Source organism: Vitis vinifera, chromosome 6, assembly GCF_030704535.1.
Source record: "Vitis vinifera cultivar Pinot Noir 40024 chromosome 6, ASM3070453v1".
Lineage (NCBI taxonomy): Eukaryota > Viridiplantae > Streptophyta > Magnoliopsida > Vitales > Vitaceae > Vitis > Vitis vinifera.
This window is the reverse complement of record NC_081810.1, coordinates 19,591,823-19,615,911: the sequence shown is the minus strand read 5'-3', so window position 1 is coordinate 19,615,911 and position 24,089 is coordinate 19,591,823. Positions and strand designations below refer to the sequence as shown.

General features: G+C 34.0%; 2 protein-coding genes across 3 annotated transcripts; one reads left to right on the top strand and one right to left on the bottom strand.

Annotated features, from left to right (window-relative positions):
• The first annotated feature begins 7,174 nt into the window (after positions 1 to 7,174).
• Positions 7,175 to 15,044, top strand: LOC100250010 (hydroxyproline O-arabinosyltransferase PLENTY). Of its 2 annotated transcripts, none has more exons than XM_002280221.5 (9): positions 7,175 to 7,266; positions 7,617 to 8,232; positions 9,381 to 9,448; positions 9,544 to 9,745; positions 10,013 to 10,110; positions 10,227 to 10,296; positions 10,398 to 10,469; positions 10,690 to 10,803; positions 14,592 to 15,044. In XM_002280221.5, the coding sequence occupies exons 2-9, from the start codon at positions 7,816 to 7,818 to the stop codon at positions 14,652 to 14,654; spliced, it is 1,104 nt and encodes a 367-aa protein (XP_002280257.1). In that variant the 5' UTR covers positions 7,175 to 7,266; positions 7,617 to 7,815; the 3' UTR covers positions 14,655 to 15,044. The 2 variants fall into 2 exon arrangements, with proteins under 2 accessions (XP_002280257.1, XP_010651516.1); XM_010653214.3 differs by having other exon boundaries at positions 7,201 to 7,501.
• An 892-nt stretch (positions 15,045 to 15,936) lies between these two features.
• LOC100244850 (non-specific phospholipase C2) lies at positions 15,937 to 19,631 on the bottom strand. Its single transcript, XM_002276127.5, has 3 exons — positions 18,363 to 19,631; positions 16,577 to 16,756; positions 15,937 to 16,429 (listed from the first exon to the last, which is right to left on the bottom strand). Exons 1-3 carry the CDS (start codon positions 19,441 to 19,443, stop codon positions 16,140 to 16,142), a joined length of 1,551 nt encoding a protein of 516 aa, XP_002276163.1. The 5' UTR covers positions 19,444 to 19,631; the 3' UTR covers positions 15,937 to 16,139.
• Positions 19,632 to 24,089: the final 4,458 nt, after the last annotated feature.

Genomic DNA, 24,089 nt, shown 5'->3' with positions numbered 1-24,089 from the left:
GATTTGGGCAGCATGCAAGAAAAGGGATAGAGGAGAAATAGAGTGAAATAAAAACGAAGTAAAACTCAGACGAAAAAAGAACAGAAGATATTGATCAGTAAACATAAATAGCCCCACTTCAAACATTAAACCGTGGGCTAAAAAAACTGGAGGGACGATGCAGAATGGGATTTGAAAGAAAACAGAGCATGCTCAAATTCATGAATTTTAGAAAACATCAACGACATGTAAAAGAAACATAATCAGAACCAAAATAGGACACACAAAAGATCTACCAATCTCAATAAAGCAATTTGTGGCCCTTAACGTCCACACCAATCAGCAAAGATTGAATATTCAAAATGGTCAGAGGATCATGGAGTATTGAATGTAAACGGGAATAAAAAAAAGTAGCAAGAAGCATACCCGGCAGCTTTGACTCAATTCCTTTCTTCTAGATCTGATTCTCCTCCCAAATCCTTTAGAAACTCGTGTACATCAGTCCCCGTTCCTCCCACCCAAAGCAATCCGAAGAATCCTCTAATATGTGCTGCCGCCAAAAATAATCTCCTCCTGCTATCTTTTCCTCTCTCACATATATATATCAGCCTCCCTCAAAGAACCCCCCAAATCTGCTGGAGGAAAATCCCACTTTCCTTTCATATTTTCTTCCCTTTTGTAACCGATTCCCTCATGGAAATAATATACGTGCTATCCTTCTAAAAACACAATCTCCTCTCTTTTCAAAATTCTGTTGGTTTTCCTTCCAAATAAATGGCGGCCCGTTTCCTCATGCCCAAAAAAATAAATAAATAAATAAATAAAGATACAAATAGAAATAAGAATAAAATAAAGACAAAATAGAATAAAGATTAAAATCAATAAATATCATGAAATTGAAAATCAAAAGAAATTTAAATCACACATCTAAAAAATAAAATAGATAAACAAAAAATACAAAATAAAAATAAAAATAAAAATAATTAAAAACAAAAAATAAAAAATAAAAAAAATCAACCACATGCAAGCCATACGAGCTATGTAACCACCCAAAAGAATATGAGTCATGCAACCATGCAAACCATGCAAAAACATCTAAAGGTGACCTAGGGTGTGTCCTAGTGTGTTAGGGCAAACAAAGTGGACTAAGTGTGCTTAAAAGCTATCCTAAAAAAAACAAGAAAAGCCTAAGTCTAAGTTAGGGCTGCCAAGGGTCACAATAAAGGATCAAATAATCCCTCAACCAAAATCTCCGAGGTGACTCAAAAAAGGGTAAGTGGTATGAGTAGCTATGGGCCACCAAGGAACTACCGTGGAGCACTGGAAGTGGATTTAAAGACATGTGCTAAAGGGACAAAATTGAGGGTCTACAGTGAGATTTCCCCTGCTAATGTCGACTTACACTGTTCAACTTTTCCCTTAAGTTTAACCTTCCTAGTGGAGGGAATGATTGTAGGAAGGAGTTTTTGTGTAACATTATTTTTTGTGTAAAATTTAGCATCAGCAAAATAAGACTCAACTTTTGTAAATGGCTTAGTATTAGCTTCTACTTTCTTTACCCCTCTTCCATAGAATTTGAAACATTGGTGTAATGTCGAAGGAATTACCTCATTCTCATGAAACCATAGTCGCCCAAGTAATACGTTGTAAGATGTTTTTGAATCGATTACATGAAACAATGTGTTCGAACTCAACTCAACCGTAACAAGCTCCAGGCGAATCATACCAATAGCTTGTTATCCTCCTTGGTTAAGGACTTGGATCATTAGGCGACTCCGAGTTAGTTCTTTCGTAGCAATCTCGAGTTGTTTCATTGTTGCTTTAGGCATGATATTTACTGTTGATCCTCTATCAATTAAGATGCGAGTGATATTTTGTTCCCGTATGTACCTGGTAACAAATAGGGGTCGATTATGTGGTTTTGACCCTAACTAAAGGTCTTTGCCAATAAAAGTGATGGCTACACAACATTTGGTGCAATTGTGGTTTTCATCCTCAAGTCTTTTTGCTCTCTTTATTTTGGTGGCATAGAGTGTTGGATTCTTAAGTACTTGAATCAACACATTTTATATCTCATTAGGAAGTTGTAGTGTTTTGTAGCTACTAAACAGTGAGAGTAGGTGTTGTAGGCTTGCTACTAATCCTTCTTCTTCCTTGGTTTTTCATTCTCAACACCAAGAATGCTTTCATCATCTTCACTTAACCCCTCTTCTTTGGAAGTCTCATTGCAAGAGACTATATGAGTTGATACTGTCACCATTTTATCAAAGAACCCTAGGAAGAAGTATCCCCCTAGGGTGATAGGGGTGATGAGTTTCTAGACCAAAAGTTTTTCTATTTGTACCATCGTTTGTTTTCTTTCAGGATTCTTTTTTTCTTTCTTCTTTAGATGTTGATGAGTATTCCACTTATGTTGTCCCATCTTAGTAAGGTTAGGGTATGAATGAGACACTTGCTTCTTGCGATGTCTTCTTCATGTCACTAATGTCCAACCTTCTTCGTCATATGACATTGATTTATTATTAGAGTAAAGCCAAAGAAGGCTATCCTGACATGACACTTGTGTTTACTTTGGTTTCGGTGACTCACATTGAATAGTACTGGAAAATGCCCCAAGTTTCTTAAGTGGAACATGTAATGGAACAGGATCAAATGACCCAAATGTGACCATAGCATGATTTGACTCTACTACTTCTTTTAAATCCAAACGAATTCTTCCTTGTTTTGCAAGTTTCATTATGAGATATTTTAAAATGAAAAATTTCTTCTATGATGACTGACGATTCGATGGTAATGACAATAGTTTGGATCATTAAAATGACCCGTTTCTTCTGAACGCTTGCACTTAAGTAACTCAATAACATTTTTCTGGAGCAAGTCTTCCAACATGTGAGGCACATCAGAGTCAGAAAAATGATATTTCTTATCCTCTAATTCCTTCAAGGTGAACCGATGTATCTCATTTTCCTAGGTTGGTCCAACATTTTTTACTTTTTTTTTTTTTTTATCTTTTGTTGAGATTTTGACGGGAGTTATATTTATTGTCATTGAATCCTGGATGGGTTTTTTTTGAAGTCTTGTCACTCTTTTTCCCATCATGTCCTCTCTCTTTGCTGATCAACAGTAAGGTCCATCTTAGAACCATGATTGGCTATGTTGAGTTTCATGTCATGTGCTTGAGTAGCTAACTCTTCAAACGTATGAGATTGTATCCCTTGGAGAATGTATATGAGACCCCAATGCATTTCTTGTATGCACATATCCACAACTGATACCTCAAATAATCTATCTTTGCAATCAAGACTTAAGGAACGCCAACGGTTGATATAGTCTACAACCGACTCGTCTTTTCATTGCTTAGTATTATTAAGTTCCATCATGCTTACAGTTCGTTGGGTGCTATAGAAACAGTTGAGGAATTTATGTTCCATTTGGTCCCAACTATCGATACACTCAGGTGTAAGGTCTATGTACCAATCGAAAGCATTCCCTCGAAGAGAATGAACGAATTGTTTAACTAATAAGTCACCATCTATACCTACATTGTTACAAGTTTCAACGAAATGGGCAACATGTTGTTTTAGATTTCCCTTCCCATCAAATGATTGAAACTTTGGAGGTTAATAACCCACAGACATACGTAGGTTATCAATCCTCTTAGTGTAAGGTTTAGAGTACATGAGCGTACTCTATGAGGGTCCATCATACTGCACTCTAATGGTGTTAGTTATCATATCCTGAAGTTGTTAGACAGATAATGATGTCATTGAGGCAGATTCTGTCGTTTGTCTCTCAACTTGCACTGTCTCTAACAACATAGTCATCAAGAAGGGAGAAATAAAAGAGTCAGAATAATTGGAGTAGTTTTCCTCATTTGACATTCCAATTAGCAATCTGAAGCGTGAGTCGGTGCTAGAGTTGGCATCGGTAACAGAGCAAGGAGATTTATCCCCAAAGTCCTTTAGTGTTGAAGGAAGTTTTCCCCTACTACGAGGACTATGACTCTTTACCCCTAGAGAGACCAAAGTGATGAGTGGTTGGTATTCATCACGCATTCTTACCGGTTTTAGCAAATAAGCAGACTCACTTGTTTGTTTTGTTGAGAGTGAAAATGTCAATTTTGCTTTGCTAAGAGTCATAGGGCCGTAGCGTTGTCGTGTGTCGATTGTGCAATGATGATCTTGTCATTGCCCTTGTTGACATGCACAACTTGAGTTCTTTTAGGTGTCATTGACATAGTAGAGATTAATCTTCTAACAAAAAAGATGAGAGATAGAGATGTCCCACCAGGTGTACCAGAAATTTGTATGCACAAATTTCATAAATGGTCTAGCGATGTAAGAAAACCAATAAAAATAATGCGAACAAAATATTTATTGAAATTAAAAATATTGTGGGTACAATCTCAAATATAATATTCTTTACAAAAAATATTTTCTCTCCGATTCTTTCACTTTGACCACAACTTGAAGAACAACGATGACATTTTCTTGATTTCGAATATCAACCAAGGGCCACAAGTGGCTTATTCTCAAATGAACTTGTTAAATGGTGAAAAACGCGTGTAGCAGTTCTTTTGTCGTTTACTAAACTTGCATAGAGATTTGATGAAACTTTTTCTTTTGTTGTGAAACTTCTTTTCCCATACAAAATCACCATTGGATTTTCTCCCTAAGATTTTCCTTTCTTGATTTTTCTGATTTCTGAATTTCTTTTCTCCTTCTTGAAAGAAGACACCTCTATTTATAGGTGAAGATAGAGAATTTGAATTTCAAATTCTCAAATTTTAGTTGTTTAATTCAAGGGATTTAGTTTCTTAATTTTAACAATTTTTTCTTCTCCCAGAGAGGTTTTACCAACAAGATAATAATAGTAATAATAATAATAATAATAATTTATTATTATTATTATTATTATTATTATTATTATTATTCTTTTTATAGTTGGAGATTAGGGAAACTTATCCATAAGAGGATATGTATTATTATTAATTTTTTTATTCATTTTGAAGACGAATTAGTGGTAATTTAATCCACTATTTTTTTTTTATGTCCACAATGACAAATCAAAGATTTTATGATTTAAAAAGAAGTTTAATATAAAACATATTTCTAGTTAGAAAAACCATTTTAACTTTTATAATGAAATATTAATATTTTATAATACTAGTAAAAATTATCCTTTCCAAGACAAGTTTGTTACATTTTTAACTAATACAATAAAACCACAAGGTATTAGCTTGGTTGTATTTGGCTCATAGGAATTTAATCAGGGAGTAATATCTTATACTGAAGTATAAAATTACTAACTTTAGGTGCATATAACGTAAAAAAAGTTTTAATTTTTTTCACTATATTTGGTCCTAAGAACATAGTAAGAGAAGAAGAAAAAAATATATTAATTTTTTTTAAGAAAAAGAAAAAGTAAAAGGGAGAATTATAAAAAAAGGTGGACGAGGAACGATAATGATCGAGAAGGGGTGACTATCTCAATAATATTCCTAGGAAAAATCAAATTTATCATATGATAATTTTACCCTTTGAATGTGGTTTTCTAGAGGGAGAAACATAAAAAAGGGTGAGTTGAGAATGATAATGATTGAGAAATGTCGTTTATCTTAATAATTCTTATGTAGAATAAAATTTATCATACGCGGAATTTTACCATTTGAATGTGGTTTTCTATATTATCCATAAATAATATTATCATGATAATAAATGCAATTAATCAATAGTATATATCTTGTTTCCCAAAAAATTACTTTTCCCTTTTGAACAATGAACCAACTATTCAACAAAGTTTTAGAGTGCATTTAATTGTATTTTTATTCAAAATGTTTTCTCCAGAAATGTTTTTAGAAGAATCACATTTCAAGTGTTTCTCAAGAAAACACTATTAGTAATTTTTCAATATTGCAAATGATTTTTCAAATTTTTAAAATTGTTTTCTAAATTTTATTAAACACTTTTTTTTTTTCAAAAACATATTTTAGGCTAAAAACACTTCCTAAAATTATTGTCAAATAAACTATTACTTAAAAAAGTCAAAGATAAAGATAATTTTATTATTTATTTGCACAAACTTGCAAATGATAAGTCCAATTGAATGTTAGATTTTTTATAAGAATAATATAATAAATTATGCATTATTAATCTAATTTATTATTTTGTATTAACATCATAAATATTTTGTATTATCACATCAATTGGGTATATTTAATAAACTTATCATTTTTTTTAAATAGCAAATTATACCATCATCATATATAACAATTTGTAAAGCTTAAAACCCAAAATTTTGGTTTAAAAATTAAGTGTTAATGATTACAACTAATGTCTCGCGAAATGTTTTAAATGCATTGAATTTCAATAGGTTTTAATTGAAAGAAATTTATAACATTTAAGCCTATTATCATCCCCACCCACCTATATGATGATTTTCCTGCTAAAAAATATTTTTTTTAAATTTTTTTTCAAACCTTTTAGTAATTAAACACAATCTTAAATACATAATCCCTTCAAATTTAGGGAAAATCTTATATCCATTGAAGACTTGGCATTTTTATTCCATTGCAAATGAAGATAAAAAGAAAGTATCACGTGTTTCTATTTATTTATTTCATATTTAAAATTTATAAATATTGTCTAAAATTTATTATATTAATTTAGTTTAATTTCAAAATAATTCAGTATTAAAAATAAAATACAAGAAGAAATGGGAGAGGTTCTCCACCAAGCTAAATTCCACTTTGTCTCCCCTAAACCTAAAATATTAATTTTATATCCATATCAAAGATGAAATATTAAAAATAAAATTTTATTAAATAAATAAATTTTAATTATCTCAATTTAAATTTTTTTTAAAGTCCTAAAAGTCATTATAACAATCTTTTTAATGAATTTTTTTTAATACATTTTATATAATAATTAAATGAAATATAAATATAAATTTGTAAATATAATTATAAATATTTTTAAATAAAAATCTACCCACCAATATTTCACAATTTTTTTAATATTTTCATCTTGGGTGGAAGTAAGACAAACAAATGATATTAGTCAAATAAATTTGCAAAGGAAGCGCCCAAATTTTAAACCGATTCTGTTCCACGTGGCGTGAGGCTGCATACGGTGGACAAAAATTAGATGACTTCCTTGGACACAACATCATAGTCTATCAAAGTGCCATTCTTCGATATAAGTCAGGACTGTCTGGCAGACTTTCCAGACAGCGTTGAAAATCAAAATCCAGAATCTCGTCTCTCTCAAACTCCCTGTATCGTTTTTGGTAATGCCCTTTTCATTTCTTCATCAACCCTTTTCGTTTTCCCCTCGAGTTTCCTTCCCCCAATGCCGATACATACACTCCATGCATTTAATCCATTCCTCCATTTTCTCTCCTTTTCGTCCAGTGTGTGCCCATTTGATTTTTGTGTTTAATTCCAGATCTGTATGGTGCCTGTTTGATACATTTATGCATGATTGGGTTCTTAATATTTTGATCATATGTTCTGAAAATTGAGGTTTTTTTCTTCCATCTTTACGACTACCGTTTTCTCTCATTATTCTCGTTCTGTTTTCCTCTTTACGACTGCCGCTTACACTCATTGTTCTGATCTTCTTGTGCTTGCAATGCAGGTTGTTGCTTGAAAACGTTTCTGGGTCTGTGCTGAAATGACTTGAAATTTATGTAATGCTAGTGTTTGTTTATATGCTGCAATGCTGTGTACTAAATTGGTGAATTGGGTTGGAGCTGGTGCAGTGTGTATATAGGAGAATTGGGCGGTTTCGGTTGAATTGGGGTGGTTGAGATTTTATGTTTCGATATTAGTCTAGGATGATTGTGAGGAAAAGCATGGGTCGTGCATCGCTACTGCTTTTGGTGCTTCTAGCACTAGGGTTTTTCTTTGCTACCTATAATTTATTAACTATGATAATGCACAACAGAGGGAGTGGTTTGGGGAATTGGATGACAGATGATTTCGATGTCTTTGATCCCATTACTAGGATGACTAAGGAGACAAAGAAAGTGGGGAATCGTAATTTGTATTTCCATGTCGCCCTTACGGCAACTGATGCTCCCTATAGTCAATGGCAGTGTCGGATTATGTACTATTGGTATAAGAAAGTGAAAGACATGCCTGGATCAGAAATGGGAGGGTTCACCCGGGTATTGCATTCAGGAAGTCCTGATAGTTTGATGGATGAGATTCCGACTTTTGTGGTTTATCCCCTTCCTGATGGGCTGGATCGGGTAATAAATCTTTCACTTTCCTGGTTTCTTTTCTTTATTTTTATTTTCACCTCTGTTTATAAAGTAGTTTCTTTTTAAATTTTATCTGAAAGGCATTTTTTATTACTAACTGGGCTGTGTTTGATTTCATGTTCATTTGTTTATTTTTTATGTTGTTCTTGAAGCTCATCCATATGTTATATTTGGGTAAATTGAAAGGTAGATCCAGGAAATGGTTACATGATTGTTTGGGTAAATTTATGATTGGAGGACAAGACAAGACAAGATACTTGTAGGAACAAATTTTGTTTACTGTACAAACAATGTATGGCAATGTCATCATTTAGTTAGGAGGAGATTGTTGGATAGTGGAGAAATGCAGTAACATTCTTATGATTTGATGTTTTACTTTTATGTCAATAGCCTGAAGGTTGCTGTGAGAGAGCAAGACTCCTGGAACCCAAGTTCCTGAATCTATCTTCAAATAGTTTCATCAAATTTCACAGAACAATGGAACTTTCACGAGGAATACAAAAATTTTCATTTTCAATTTAACTTCCACACTAACCAAACATTATCAAGCCTTAGTACATATCATGTTAGTAATTTATGCACTTACCTATGCTCACTGATAAAAACATCTAGGATGATTATAATATCAACTTGATTCAACAATTGTTAATCTCAACATCTTAAGGTCAACTGGATGAGCAATAATATTGATGTTCAAAATTAAGGAGATACTGGTGGAGATACATTGACGCTGAAGTTGAAACTTTTTTCCAAATAGCATGGAAGGAGGTGTAAAATGTAAAAATGTGGTAGATAAAAATGCAAGCATTCCTATCAAATCTATAATCCAAAATACAAAATGTCACTTGTAACTATCATGACAAAGTATAACATATATACACATCTAAAGTCATTGCACTTCCACAAGAACACATGGTTCATGGGGCCTCAAAAATATCTTTAGCATCTCTCAACTCGATGGAATCATCATACATCTTAGTTACTTGTTTATGATCTCTAGCTTCTTGTTGTTGTTGTTTTTTTTTTTTTTTTTGTTTTTCCTTTTTAAATTTGTTTAGACATTGGATTTCATTAGATGATAACTTCTAAAATCAATATGTATCCTTATTCTCATTGTATTCAAATGTTGTACCCAGGGATACATTGTCTTAAATAGACCATGGGCATTTGTGCAATGGCTGGAAAAAGCTACGATTGAGGAAGAGTGAGTTTATTACTTTTCTTTTGAACAGCCCAGAACTCTATTGTTCTATTCCTTTACAGAAACTTAAAAGACAAAGTGCATCTTAACAATTGCAGATACATTCTAATGGCAGAGCCTGACCACATATTTGTAAATCCTTTACCTAACTTGGCACATGGAGGCCATCCAGCAGGGTTCCCATTTTTCTACATCAAACCGGCTGACAATGAGAAAATTATAAGGAAGTTTTATCCCAAGGAGAAGGGTCCTGTCACTGATGTTGATCCAATTGGAAATTCTCCTGTAATTATTGAAAAGGTCAAAGCTCTTATTTCTAAATTACTTAAATCTTGTTGCGAATGATCAATCATTCATTTTGTGTACATTTTATATCCATTTTATTTAAAACATGCTTCAACCAGATCTAGACTTAAAAGGGTGCTATGCATATTAGCACATGGTAATAATTCCTGTAACAATCATCATCTTCACTATAACTGTTGTTATTTGGGGCTGACCATTTTTCTTTTTCTATGTCACGATATTTCTCTATTGATGTCTTATTAACTGACTTATCTGTTTCAGTCCCAACTGGAGGAAATTGCACCTACATGGATGAATATTTCTTTGAGAATGAAAGATGATCCAGAGACAGATAAAGCTTTTGGATGGGTGCTAGAAATGTGAGTAGTACCTTAAAATATTTCATCTTCTGTCAGGTTCTGTCAGTTGATGGTGACTGTTCTTTGGTTTTCTGATATGAATTTTGATGTGTTTCCATTTTTTCTTTGAAACAAAGGTATGCATATGCTGTAGCATCTGCATTGCATGGTGTGCAGCATATCCTTCGTAAAGACTTCATGCTACAGGTTTGCATGTGTCCTGATGACTCAATCTGCATATCACCATTTCTTCTTAATGTTTATAGAATATCACATGGATCACTAACATGCATCTTGTAAGTTTTCAGCCTCCATGGGATTTGGAAGTTGGGAAGAAGTTTATTATCCATTATACATATGGATGTGACTACAATTTGAAGGTAAAAGATTCTCTCTCTCTCTCTCAACTGCTGTTCACTGGTTTACATTACTATTTTATTATTGAAATGGTAGTGCACTTGCTTTACTGATTTATGCCTTGCTTGTTTTGCCTGCATCAATTTACTAGTGCTGTCTTGCCAAACTTTCTTTTTGTTTAAGTTAAATTCTTGATCATTATTTATTTCTTGAGTAATTTATTTCAAGTTGGTAACCCTTCAGGGAGAGCTGACATATGGAAAGATTGGAGAATGGCGTTTTGACAAGAGATCATTTCTTAGTGGCCCTCCACCAAAGAATCTCACCCTACCTCCTCCTGGTGTTCCTGAAAGTGTGGTATGTCTATGCCTAATCTTCATTCCTCAAGGGCCTGTTGAGTAAACCATAAAACAAATCCAGCTGTTTCAAATAACATCTGGCAGTGCACTCAGCTCAGAATTAAATCAAACCCATGCACAAAAACAAAAGGATTTTTCAAGTGTGCACTTCTCTACACATGCTTAAAAGTTTGTGTTCCTGTTTGGATTGATTTCAGAAAAAGTTAAAAGTTCTTCTTTTAAGTCCAATAAGAGTTTCTGAATTTGTTTGACTACTTCTATTAAAGTGCTTTGGGCTTAAAAAGAGCTTAATTAAGAAGTAAGGAGAATGTTGCTTCTCATGGAAGCCCTTCTTTGCTTATGTGAGAAGTTGCTTTATGTTTAAAGGACTTTTATTACTTCAAAACTGCCCCAATAAAACTTATGGCTTCAGCTTCTAGCTTAAGCCAAAAGGAACAAGCTATCCAAAAGAAGCCTATAAGTAATCTGGGCCATGGTTTTGATCAGTTGCTATATTTGGTTTTTGAAACAGCCATAAAAACTATCTACACTTTTTATTTATTTATTACTATTATTATTTATAAATAAGGCTGCCTCAAATATACGCTGAAGTTGTTATGTAACTCAGATCTTCTTGTTGCTCTAAACTTGTTAGTCATGAGATACCTAGTTACAACTTGTCAGATGAATAGGATTATTAGCTTCATAGTATGGCTCTAATGAATATTACCCATTCAACAAATTTTGTTTTCTCTATTACCATTATCTGACTAATATTGTATACTAGTTTATCTAGTATTAAACTGGTCTAGAGTGTTAAAATAGTTTGTCAGTTTTAATACTGTAATACCAGTTCTCAGTTCATCTCATTCTTGGCATCCTTCTGTATGGATTGTAAATTAGAGGGTTGAATTTTATTTGTTTATGAATAAATTAGAAACCTTTTTGGTGATTTTCTAGTTCTGCTGCTGCTTTAGAAAAGATTATGGGCATTGTTTTTAAAAAAATGTCCTTTTACTTGGTCCCAAAATGAGTAACCTTGGACCTACCCCAAGTGATCAATTGCTACATGATGTGCAATTGGGCTGATACATCATGAGGATCATTCTTGTTACGTAATGTGGGGCATCTATGGGGGATGCTCCTCTTTTCCCTTTTTTTTTTTTTTTTGATAGGTAAATAAGAGCATGTATTAGAAACACCTAGAAACGGCGAAAACAGTACACACGAAGTATACACTAAACGTCCAAAAACTAGGCATCACAAAGACAAAAGGGCCCACCCCTTAAGGAACAACCAATCTATAAAATCAATCAAAGACACAGTATGATCCTCTATATACACCCTAGCCCAATTCACAAAAGTATACAAAAAAGAATATTTGATGGCTTGGTCTGCCCGTTCAACATTGTTGAATGCTCTCCCATTCCTTTCCTTCCATAAGGTCCACAAAAGGCATAAAGGGGCAGCCCTCCACGCCTTCGCCCTTTCTTTACCCACTAAAGCACCATTCCACCCAAGAAATTTCCCCCTCACAGTGAAATGCAAAACCCAATGCACACCAAAAAGGGAGAAGATCAGATTCCACAACATATCAGCCTTGGTACAAAACAGAAAAAGGTGGTCATTTGTTTCTTCTTCTTCTTTGCACAAGAAACATCTATTTGGCATGTTCCATTCCCTTCTTTTCAGCTGGTTGGTAGTCAAAACTCTATTCCAAGACGCTTCCCAAGCAAAAAAATTCACTCTCATTGGAGCCCAAGACTTCCAAATAATGTGCCAAGGGAAAGGATCACTAGAGGCCCTTGTGTAGCGTTAAAAGCCTAGTATCCATGTTAATCTGGTAGACAACACCCACGGTGTCTATTAGTTATTTTTATTTTTTCTTTCAGCTTTTTCTTTTTCCCTTCTCTAAGGTCATTGTATGAGATGTCAGTAGTCACATACATGCCTTCTACACAGGGAGAGCAATTTAGCTTTCTGAGCCACAAGGTGCTCCACAATAACTTGTTTGAATGTTTGTCTCATTGCTTGTTAAGCACCATTATTCCATAGAGTTGGGTTCTTAACCCTTACTTTCTATGCAGTTTTATGTGTCACGTGAATCTAAGGCTGTAATTGGTGGAGAAATATGACTTTGTTACAGTTTTAGGACAAAGTTGACTACTTGAACTAAGTTCATTACTTGAACTAAGTTCACAAAGAACTCACATATTTATCCTTTAGTGAAAATCCACCATCCTAAGAATGGGAGATGGGGTTCTTCCATCAAGGTTTTGTGCAGATTTGGTTTAGCTTCCTTTTATGGGAATAGCTTTATGGGCCTATGACTTGTAGGAACTGCTTCATAATACTGCATATGAAGAACAAATGATGTGTCTGAATGCAGATTAAGTGCTTTAGAATCAAGAATTGCTTTTAGTCTGATAGTGTTTGGTGACAACTCCTTACAAGGACCTGCTACTGCTAAAATGGCAGCCCAAGTGGCAATAATGCCTTTGACAACTGTTAGAGCTGCTTCCATTCTCTGAGGAGGGTGGGTTTTGATTTGTTACCCCAACTAGGGATTCATAGAATCCACCAAAGCTTTATTGAATGATGGTCAGAGCTTGAGTGTGAAGGAATCATTGCAAGGTGGGTTTGTTCTTGAGCAAAATGGACCTTACCCCTTTAAGGGACAGTTTCTCTCAAATTCCATTTGAAGACACTCATTCTGGGGTCTAGAGGCCTTTCTGTGACCACAAGATATCTGCACCAAACACACCTCTTGTTTGCAAAGATGTGTCTTAAGGGATATTCTGATGCGAAAAAAGAACAAAAGGAAAAAAAAAAAATGGGAAACTATAAAGAAGGACAAGAAAAGAAAAGGACAATGTTCTTCTGTTGACAAGAAATCTAGCGAAGATGTTTTTCTTGAAATAACTGAGTTGACAATTTGAAACTAGTACTTGTCTCAATCCAATATGAAAGTCATTCAGTTAGAAAACAATTGAATGAAGTGTAATGATTTTGGGTGGGGGGCCTCAGAATGGTAGGATAGACTGAATAGAAATTATATTAAATCAAATAAAATGCCTAGCAATGAAATAAAATTCTTTTTGTCAAAATGAAACAAATAATATCTACATTAAATTATATTCAGTGAATTGTAGGATCAATACATTTGTTGTTATGCAGAACTTGCTAAACCCACGTCTAATTGTGCAGTCCTGGGATCATACTGTATCAGATCACCTCAACAGTTGCCTCTCTATGCCCTAATGCAGGCATGGGGGCACAGCTAGCTGATGTCTAGTTAGTGTTTGGATAGTAACATTGTCTAAAGTCAGTGTTTGGATGGTGGTATTGTCTATGGCATATTTAAGCATCAAGGAACATGAAGTCCTTTAGTAATAGGGTATTTATTCCTAATCCTATATGCTATACAAACTTTCCAATTAAAATGTCAATTTTTTTTTTTTTGCTTAAATGTTGGCCTTCACAACTGAGGTTGTTCCAAATGGCATTACACCTTAGCATGTATTTCACTTGTGGTTTCTCTGCTTTCATTGGTGATTTATGAGCACTCCTTAGCGATCAGGCCAAAAGAATTGGTAGCCGTTCTTTTTTAAAAAATGAAAATGAAAAAGAAAGCCTATCTTGAGTATTGATAAGTATTTCTTATCTCTTTTAACTTGGCCATATTCATTATGCCTGCTACTAGGTTTCTGTGATTCTTTGTTCTCTATCTTTCATTATGCCTATTGCCTCTCTCCCTCTCTCACTCTCTCTACCTATTAATAATTCCTTCATTAATTCTGTTATTAGGTAAGACTTGTACAAATGGTGAATGAGGCTACTGCTAATATTCCTGGGTGGGATGTGGAGTAAATAGTGGCTTTGATCAAAGGAAGACAACAAGCGTGGATCCTAATTTTGGTTACTGATATCAGTGGCCCCGAGGACAAATCCATGGATACAAATTACAGGTAACAGAAAGGAACGGTCTGCATAGATAAAAGAAATGTCTTGATATGTCAAATAACACATATTTTGTTATTCACATTTCTAAATTTAAACCCTGGAGACCACTAAATTTTTTTGTATAAATATTTGTTACATTCCTTGGATTGAGTTTATAGTTCAAGTTTTTGCTTATCAAATTGTTCAGTGCCTCCTCTAAACTGAAAACTCTTTGTAGTCATGATACCCTTTTGAATTATATACATATTCGGACATGTATACCTTTCATGGCATTTCCTGCCAGTGGGTTTTTTTTTTTTTAATTATTATTGTCATTACTATTATTTATTTTTCCCCAATTAGATGCTGTAACACTTCCAATTCCTGTTGGATGGGCACCTGGCTAAGCCCACCTAATCATTATTGTTATGTTTTTCCTTTTCCCCTTTTTTTTTTCTGCCTTCTTTGCCTCGTCTGGGATTGTGATGGAGTAGGCATCGAGAGCTAAGACTACAATACTCACCCTAAAGATAGGTCCGACTGAGGGGTGTGTTCTGTTTAAGACGTAGGCATTGAGTGTCAAGAGAATACAGTAACCACCTTCAAGACACCTCGAACTGAAGGGTGTGTTGTCTTGTCACCCATATAAATGTGATGGTTTCATTTTGGAGCTTGTACCTGGATTGCCCAATGTTGGTCTTGGAACCAAGTTGAGGCCTTGTTTTATAGGTTTCATAAAATCTAACCAAAGGACTTCTCAAAGCATTCTATGAGATACGGCACAAGCTGTCCTGGTAAAATTATTCTACTATTTTTTCTGACTAGGTATTCCTTGGGGCATAAGACTTGTCCCTGCAGATGATGTAACCAACCATCTTCAAGCCACATAATCGGATAAATCTGGGTAAAGTTGAATATGGGGCTTCTAGTTTCTGAGATATGGTTCCACTTGACAAGCTGTCTTCTGGGTTTTCACAAGAGATAATCTCCAGCTCCTATTTTACCTTGATTTAGAAATCTTATAACTACTCTCTTATGAAGCCCAATTTTCTCCAAACCCAAGAGATACCAATGGAATTTTTTACTGCACTAAGATTAGGCTTTGAATATATTATGAAAAATAAGATTAGCTAAGGACCCAGACTGTTCATGCCATTACTGCCCCTCTCCCCTATTGAGTCCAAACCTCCACTGTACTTAGCAGGGTATATTGTGATGAATTAAATTTATTAACAAACCTACATGATTAACAGTCAAATAATACAATGATTGTACTGCCTCTACTTATTTCATCTTTTTTGCCTTTCTACACCCTCTCTTCCTCATTTATATGGACATAAAACAACAGTTCCAATTTCATATATTTTGGCATCTTTCTCACATAGTATCTTGTTATGGGTTCTTGGTTGAGGGTTATGGTGATCTTGTGGTGAGGGATGGCCTCATTTTGACAATTTGTTCTTCATTAACACCCATTCTCTTAGCAGAAAGCCCTGCCTCGAGGAACTGTTTCACTGCGTCTTCCATATACTTCTTCCCTTGCTTCACATTCATTTGCTTTCCAATCTTTTCTGGGTAACTTGTCAGGATGTTGTCTCCTTTCAGCACTGCTGCAAGCTGCAGTAGCTCTTCCTGGAATTCACTAAGCTTCGCACTCTCATTTGCCTCTCCCTTCCTCATTCTCATCGGTTTTGGAAGTTGCTCTATTGAAATTTGCATTAGACATTTATAAAACAAAAATTAGATCAAAACAAACAGGTTTAGATAAGCAACAGACATGACAAAAGTGAATTAGAGGGGTTCCTGACACTAGGCCAAATTTTGGGTTCGTTGTGTCTAGAGTGACTAACCTGGACAATCAGTTCTGGGTTGGGTCCGGGTCTGGACAATCCCTTCAAAGGTGCCAGCCCATTCGTCCCTCTTGGTTAGGAAAGGAGAGCTCAGGTTGAAGATCTTCTTCACAGTTGCCGGAATGGATGAATGCTCATACTCCGATGTCGGGAATGGTGATCCATTAGGCCCATGAACAACTGCATCACCATCGTAATAAGTTCAAGATACATAATACGAGTTTGGGTTTGACTACATTATTATTGAACTTTCATTTATTCATGTCGTAGTCTCATTATTTGTACCTTGCACCTTCACTTTCAACGGTGAAGATTGGGATTTCAGTACTCACCAAATTGAAGCCTTAGATTTTTCCTATGGGTTGATGGATCAGCTTGGCTTTCAATGTGAAGCAATTTGCAGATACTTTTGAGGAATATCATCATTTTGTGATAAGGTTTGCTCTTTGTGGTGAGTCTGGTGACTACTCTTACCTTTTCTTTTGATTGTCTTGGTATGACATTTTGGAAGTGGTCCATCTTTCTTTTCGGCCTTGAGGAAATCATTAAACCGAAATTGATCCTATAGAGGTGGAACCCCATGTAGCGTTCTAACTAAGAAAACATCTCTACAGAAGTTCGACCAATATTTTTGACAAATTTGCAACACAAGGAAACACCCCCAACCACATTCCAACAAACCCATATGGTTTGTTGCCTCTAACTTTAGACTGCTGGTGGCCGTAAAGGAAGAGCCATTGGCTCCACTTTGCTGTGTCATCGTCTAAGATATGATATCACTGTTAGACAAAAGACCAGAATCCCATGCACCATTTTCAGCCCATCTCACTTTTTAAAAGCAAAGGAGGGGAAGCTTATTTTTCACATCATAACTTACAAAGTGACGTTGTATGAATTAATTATTGTGATAAATCATAAAAAGCATTCTTTCATTCTTCGATGTAAAAGACATTTATTAAATATTTAATTAATATCAAAATGTTAAATTGTTAAATAATAATTTAATATTACATATATAATCATTCTCAACTACATTCTTCTACTCTTATTATTATTATTATTATTATTATTATTATTATATAATATTTTATCTACACGTCATAATAAGCCAAAGTAAATCTAGAATAGTTCATTTAGGATCTATTTGGTAACAGTTTAGTTTCCAAAACAAAAACTCATAAAAGCATTTTTGGGAATAAAAATAGAAAGAATGGATATTTTCGATAACATCTCTTAGTTGTTTTTTATTGTTTTCACTTGTTTTTTGAGAGATGTTTTAAAAAATAATTATAAGTAAAATAATTAAAAATAAAATATTAGATATAAAATTATTTTTAAAATATATTTAAAAATAGGTTAAAAACATTTTAAGTTTTCAAATAGATTTATGTTTTACAAAAACATTAAAAAACTGTTTTTAAAAACTATTTTTTCAGAACAGTTTTCCAAAATAATTACCATGTCCTTATCATTTTATTACAATAGTCAACATAATTTATAATTTGCATGTAAATAGTAGCCATTAAACTAGCAACTTGATAAGAAAACAAATATTTATTTGATTATATTTTCTTAAAACAAATTTTCAAAATAATTAAAACAAAAGACACAAAACACCAATTTATTATTATTACTTGCATTTTTTTTTTCTTTTTTGGTATGCTTTTAGATTTTGAAAACAATCACTAAACATTTTTTAAAAAGAAGTGTTAAAATTAATTAATGAAATTATACAAAATTATTATAGATTAAAAGAAATGATGAAGGTTGTGAGGGTGTGACTCACCAGTGCCCTTGTCAATCCATGGTGAGACCATGATGGTTGGGACCCTAACACCCAAACGGTCGAACCCAAAAAGAAACGGCTCTGGCCCCGCTATCCCGTCCGGGCTCGGCACCCCTCGGACCGGTGTCGGCACGTGATCATAAAATCCGCCATGCTCGTCGTAGGTGATCACCAACAGAGTCTCGTTCCACTGCGGGCTCGCCCTTAGTGTCTCGTACACCTCCTTCACAAACATCTGTCCCTCATACACATCGTGCGACGGATGGTCGTCGTTCCCCGGCTCCACCTTAGTGTCCATGTACCGCTGCTCTATCACAGTATACCCTGGCAGCTTCCCCTCCCGCGCGTGCCTCTCAAAGGACAAACCATAGAAATGGAATTTGTCGAGATACTTGAGCTTCCTCAAGCTCTGGTAGAACAGTGTCGCCGGAATATTCTGGTAGTATATTCCGAATGGAACTCCTGCGGCGTCCAGATTGTCGAAGATGGTTCGCTGGGGGTAGCCCTTGGCCAGCATTGTCGGGATGTTGCCGGTGGCGCCGGCGGAGGTGGCGGAGTGGACGAAGAGGCGGTTGGGCTGGGTGGACGCCGGAACGGAGGCGAACCACCTGTCGAAGACGGCGAACTCCGAGACGAGGGTTTTGTAGACGGCGACCATGGAGGGGTCGAAGCCGGACATGACGGTTTGGGGGGCGGCGGAGGTGGTGGTGGCTTGTTGGGCGAAGCCGTTCATTGGTGGATGGTCGGCGGAGGCGTTGTCGGAACCGAATATTTGCTCGCGAATGGCCTGGAAGGAGTGGGGTGGATCGGCGTCCACGTAGTGGGAGGTGTTGGTGAAGAAGACGAGAGGGGAGGTTGGGTCGGATGGAGAGATGGGGTTATATTCAGAACCATCGACGCCGTTGATTTGAGGGTTGATTTGTTTCATCCAACCGAGCATATGGTCGAAGGAGCGGTTCTCCATTACCAGCACGACGATGGTCTTGATGGGGCTCGATAAAGGAGTCACGGTGGTGCAGAGGAGTAGGTGTATAAAGAAGATGAGGATCTCCATTGAAGAGCTGTGCTTGGTGATGGACATTTCTTGGGAGAGATGGTGATCTGAAGTGTTGTGTTGGAGGGAAGTGGTAGTGGTGGCGCCGCTGGTTTTTGGGGACAAGGAGGAGGTGGGGTAGGTCTGATACGGTGTCGTTTTCAGGTTTGGATTTGCATGGAGGTAGACAGTTGGAAGGGATCTCGTGAATTTGGATACTGTTACCTCGTGACCCTCGAATGCGGGTAGTTTCAGACTTTCAAGGGCTATCCCACAGATTCCCACTCATCCACTCATCCACTCCACTCCTCCACTCATTCGATCTGATTTTCAAAACTAAAAAAATTGTAAATACTAATTTGGAAGAATTGACTTTTTTTTTTTTTTAATGTGTTGAGAGACAAATTTAAAAATAGTTTTAAAAATCAAATAAAAAAACTTCCATCTTTAAATAGAGGAGTTTTTTTTCTACTTTGGGGACGGAAGAGAGACAAAGTTCTGCTTGATCTTTAACAAGTTTAAGAATTCTTTACAAGTCAATTGTCTTTATAAGTCTATGAAAGAAGATAAAAACATCAACCAATCAAATATCCTTCCCCATTTCTTAAGACCTTGGCCAAATCGGTTGCACCCAATTCAATAACATATTGATTATTCCAAAAGTATGTATCAAAATGTGGTTCCCAAGTATAGGGAGTATGTTATAGCTTTAAAATCTTGGTGACACTTACCTTAGGGAGGTGACATTAGGGTACAAGGGAAATGGAAAGATTTTGAAGATGAATGAAACTTTTTTTAAGGAAACTCTTTCATTCGATTGATTAAAAGAAAAAGGTTAATAATTGAAAACATGGGAAAAATCAAGTAATTTGAACTATAATTTGACTTAACAAGATTTGTAAAGTATCGAGGATAGAAGGATCAATCCTTTATGGCTCTGTTTGGTTCCCGGAAAATGCGAGAGAAAGAAAATTGGGAGGAAAAATGGAAGGAAAGAAAAAGGTAAGGAAATGAATATAATTTTTTTCATTTGTTTGGTTATCCATGGAAAATTTAAGGGAAAAAAAAAAAAAATTCATTTTCTTTTGTTTGGTTAACCACAAAAAAAAAATGTAAGAAAAAATGGAAGGAAAATAAAATCAACAATTGTCTTAAATGGTTATCAATTTGTTGAATAATAAAATAAATTAATCCAATAAAAAAACTATTGAAAAACATGAATTTTTCGACATAAAACATTGCTTATAAAAGGTCTCTGCTATTATTTTTTTTATTAATAATTATAAGATTTATGTATAAAATTTTCCTCATGTAATACAAATAAAATATACGAGTAATAACTATTTTTTATTTTCAAGGGAACATTTATAGCTAATAAAAAGCTCTTAAAAAAATTCAAAAGGATTTTCGGAATCAAAATTTAAAAATAAAATATGTTCATATATTTTTACATGGAGAAAGGATTATTATATGTTGCATGCTACACGCACAATATATATACATATATATATTAAAAAAAAGAAAAGAAAAAAAAAGGGTTAATTTGATGTACCTTTATTGAAAAGAAGGGTCTTAGTAGAGCACCAAAATGATACTTTTTGGGTGAGTTCCAAGAACACATACCAATTATTAAGTCTAATGTGTGTAGTCGGTTTTCATAATTTTGTATTTTATTACTTTATACCTAAATTTCATCATTTTTTAGCTAGGTCTTATTTATTTTTATTTTTATTCAATATTATGAAATAATGATAGATATAGTTTCGAATTATGTTTATGAATTATTTTTTAAAACAGTTTCATGTTTTCTAAAATAAAAGATCAAAAAAATAAGTTTAATAATTAGAAAATATAAAATAATTTTATATTTTTAAAAACATAAAATGATTTTCTTAAAATCACAAAATTTTATATTTTTAAATAATATATTTGAATTACTTTCACTTATTTTTAAAAAAATTACCTTAAAAATAATGATAAATAATAGAAAAAGGTAAAATATTACATATAAAAATTATATTTAAAGTATAGTAAAAAAGATTTTAAAAAAAAAACTGGTTAAGAATAATTCAAGTTTCAAAAATAATTTCCAAAAATTGCCTTGGTTTTTTCTTAAAAAAAAAAAAAAATTGCTAGATTGTATAAAATTCTTTCTGGCCTTTAACAGTAGCAAGGTGCTTTGAAGTCCTAAAGGAGAGGAGGCTGAGCAGAATTGATAAAATTTTCCCCCCCTTTGCCCTTCTCTTTTTCCCTTATTTTCCTCCTTATTTTTTTAAGGAAAATAACAGGGAAAATATTACAGTATTTTCTTTCATATTTTCCTTTATATTTTTTTTCCATCTCATTTTCCATGTCATCCAAACTAAAGAAAACTATTTTCCTTTACATTTTTTTTCCTTTCCTTAGCATTTTCCGGGAACCAAACAGAGCCTATATGTTTGGTTCCTGGAAAGTACTAAGGAAAAAAAATATCAAGGAAATTAAATGTTACAAAAAATATCACATATAATTAAGATTAGTTAGAAATTTATGCATTTTAAAATCATTTAATCTTTATATAATTGAAGAAAATAAGTAAAATGAGTTTAAAGAAAAATATGAAAATAATTTATCGACTTTGAATCTATTTTTTATTTTCCTTCACTTTTTCTTCATATTTTCTTTCCCTTACATTTTCCTTCAAATTTTTTGGGAACCAAATATAGCCTTAGGCTTCCGAATTTCATGAAAAGACCCTCAATTGAGACTATTTATAAGTACTCTCAATTAGAGAATTTTTAATACAAGCATAACTTGATTAAACCTAATGCCATATATTGGTGCTTAAGTCATTTAATCTAACCTAAAAAGGTCCTAATTGATTAATTAACTTATTAACACTCCAATATATCAATTAACCTATTCTAGAGATGTCATCCACTAATTCTTATGCAACCTTACATAATTACCAAAACGCCATAATATATATAGATGAACCAAGAGTTAATCTAACCCTCATAAATCATGTCATTAGTGTATATAAGTTTGAACACAAAATACTAGGACCCATAGGACAATACTGACTCCTTCAAAATTTAAATATGAAGTTGACTCAATATCACACTATAGAGAGTCAATTATACTCTAGTACCCTATATATATTACAACCAGACACTAAGTGTTCGAGTCTATAACCTATTATTCATTGTATACGGTCTCCCTATAAATTAGTATCTATAATCTAACAATGTGAAAACTATCAACTTCTCATTACCTTTACTATCCTTGAGTTACAAATCCTCTTATTGTGTGATCAACTGACATATTCTAACTCACAAAGTGCTTATGTAAACTTCCATTAAAGAAACTATTATGACCATAGTTTTCTTAAGCCCATTATCTCAATCCTATGATATATCATGTGTCTTTATTGAGAATACTTGTTGCTATCGACTTCCATAAAAAAATGACCTAATCCATGGAGAATACATGATTACCGTAGGATCTCATCCGTAGGTCAAAGTCATTGTTAACTTTGACACAAACTTAATATTCTTTCAAGGTTGAGAGATAATACAACATTGTAGTTTTGTAAAGTCATGATAACTCAATAGCTTTACATCATAACTCACTATAGTCCAATGTAGTGCACTCACCATGGGAATCTCATCATGATGGTCAAGACCAGTTATTCTTCTAATTAGGAGGTAGTGCACTACAACCTCAAATGGATTGCCTAAGTCCACAAACTAATTATAAAGAAATCATCTACTTGCAAGGAACTCATAACTTGGATCTTCCATGCAACTCCTAATGCAACCAAGTTTTATACCATGCAAAAAATGTAGACCAAAATGCTCATAAAAAATCATGCATGAAACAAGGATAGATAAAAGTGCAACTAGAATATAATTAAAAATAAATAGTAAATTTACATCATGTTATCCTTTTAAGGGTTCTATCCTTACAATCTCTCATTAGTCTTTAAAGCATTATGTTACTAAAGCAAACTACATACACATCTGACACTTATATTATCCTTGTGACTTCAAAGACTTCCCCTATCAATGTCTTGTTGAAGTGATCCATCAAGTTCACTACATAAGGTATCTTCTCAACCATTATATCACTCCACTATACTATTTCACTAATCAAGTGGTACTTTCTCTCAATGTGCTTACCCTTTTAGTAGTTTCTTGGTTATTTAGATTGTGTTACTATCCCATTATTGTCACAAAATAGTGTCACAGGTTGTATAGCCAAGAGTACAAACATAAGTCCCATGAGGAACTTCCTAAGCTAAATAACTTCCTTTATTACCTCAGAAGTTGCAACAAACTCGACTTCTATAATGAAGTCAATAGAAACTACAACATACTCAATTTCATAGTGGAGTCAATAATACAAGATTGCTTCATACTTTTGAAAATAATAGCCACATCACCAAAAGTAAATACCAAATTGGAGGTAGGCCAACAAGAATCTTTATTTGACTGAAAGTCTAAATTTGTGTACCGTTTAGGTACTAACTCGTCATTGTGGAACACAAGCATATAATCTCTCACTCTTCTTAGATACTTGAATATATGTTTGACAATTGTTTAATGTTTTGGCCCTAGGTTAGACTGATATCTACTCACCATACCTACTATGAAGCAAATATCTGATCTAGTAAATACTATCACATACATAAGGCTACCCATTGTTGATGCATA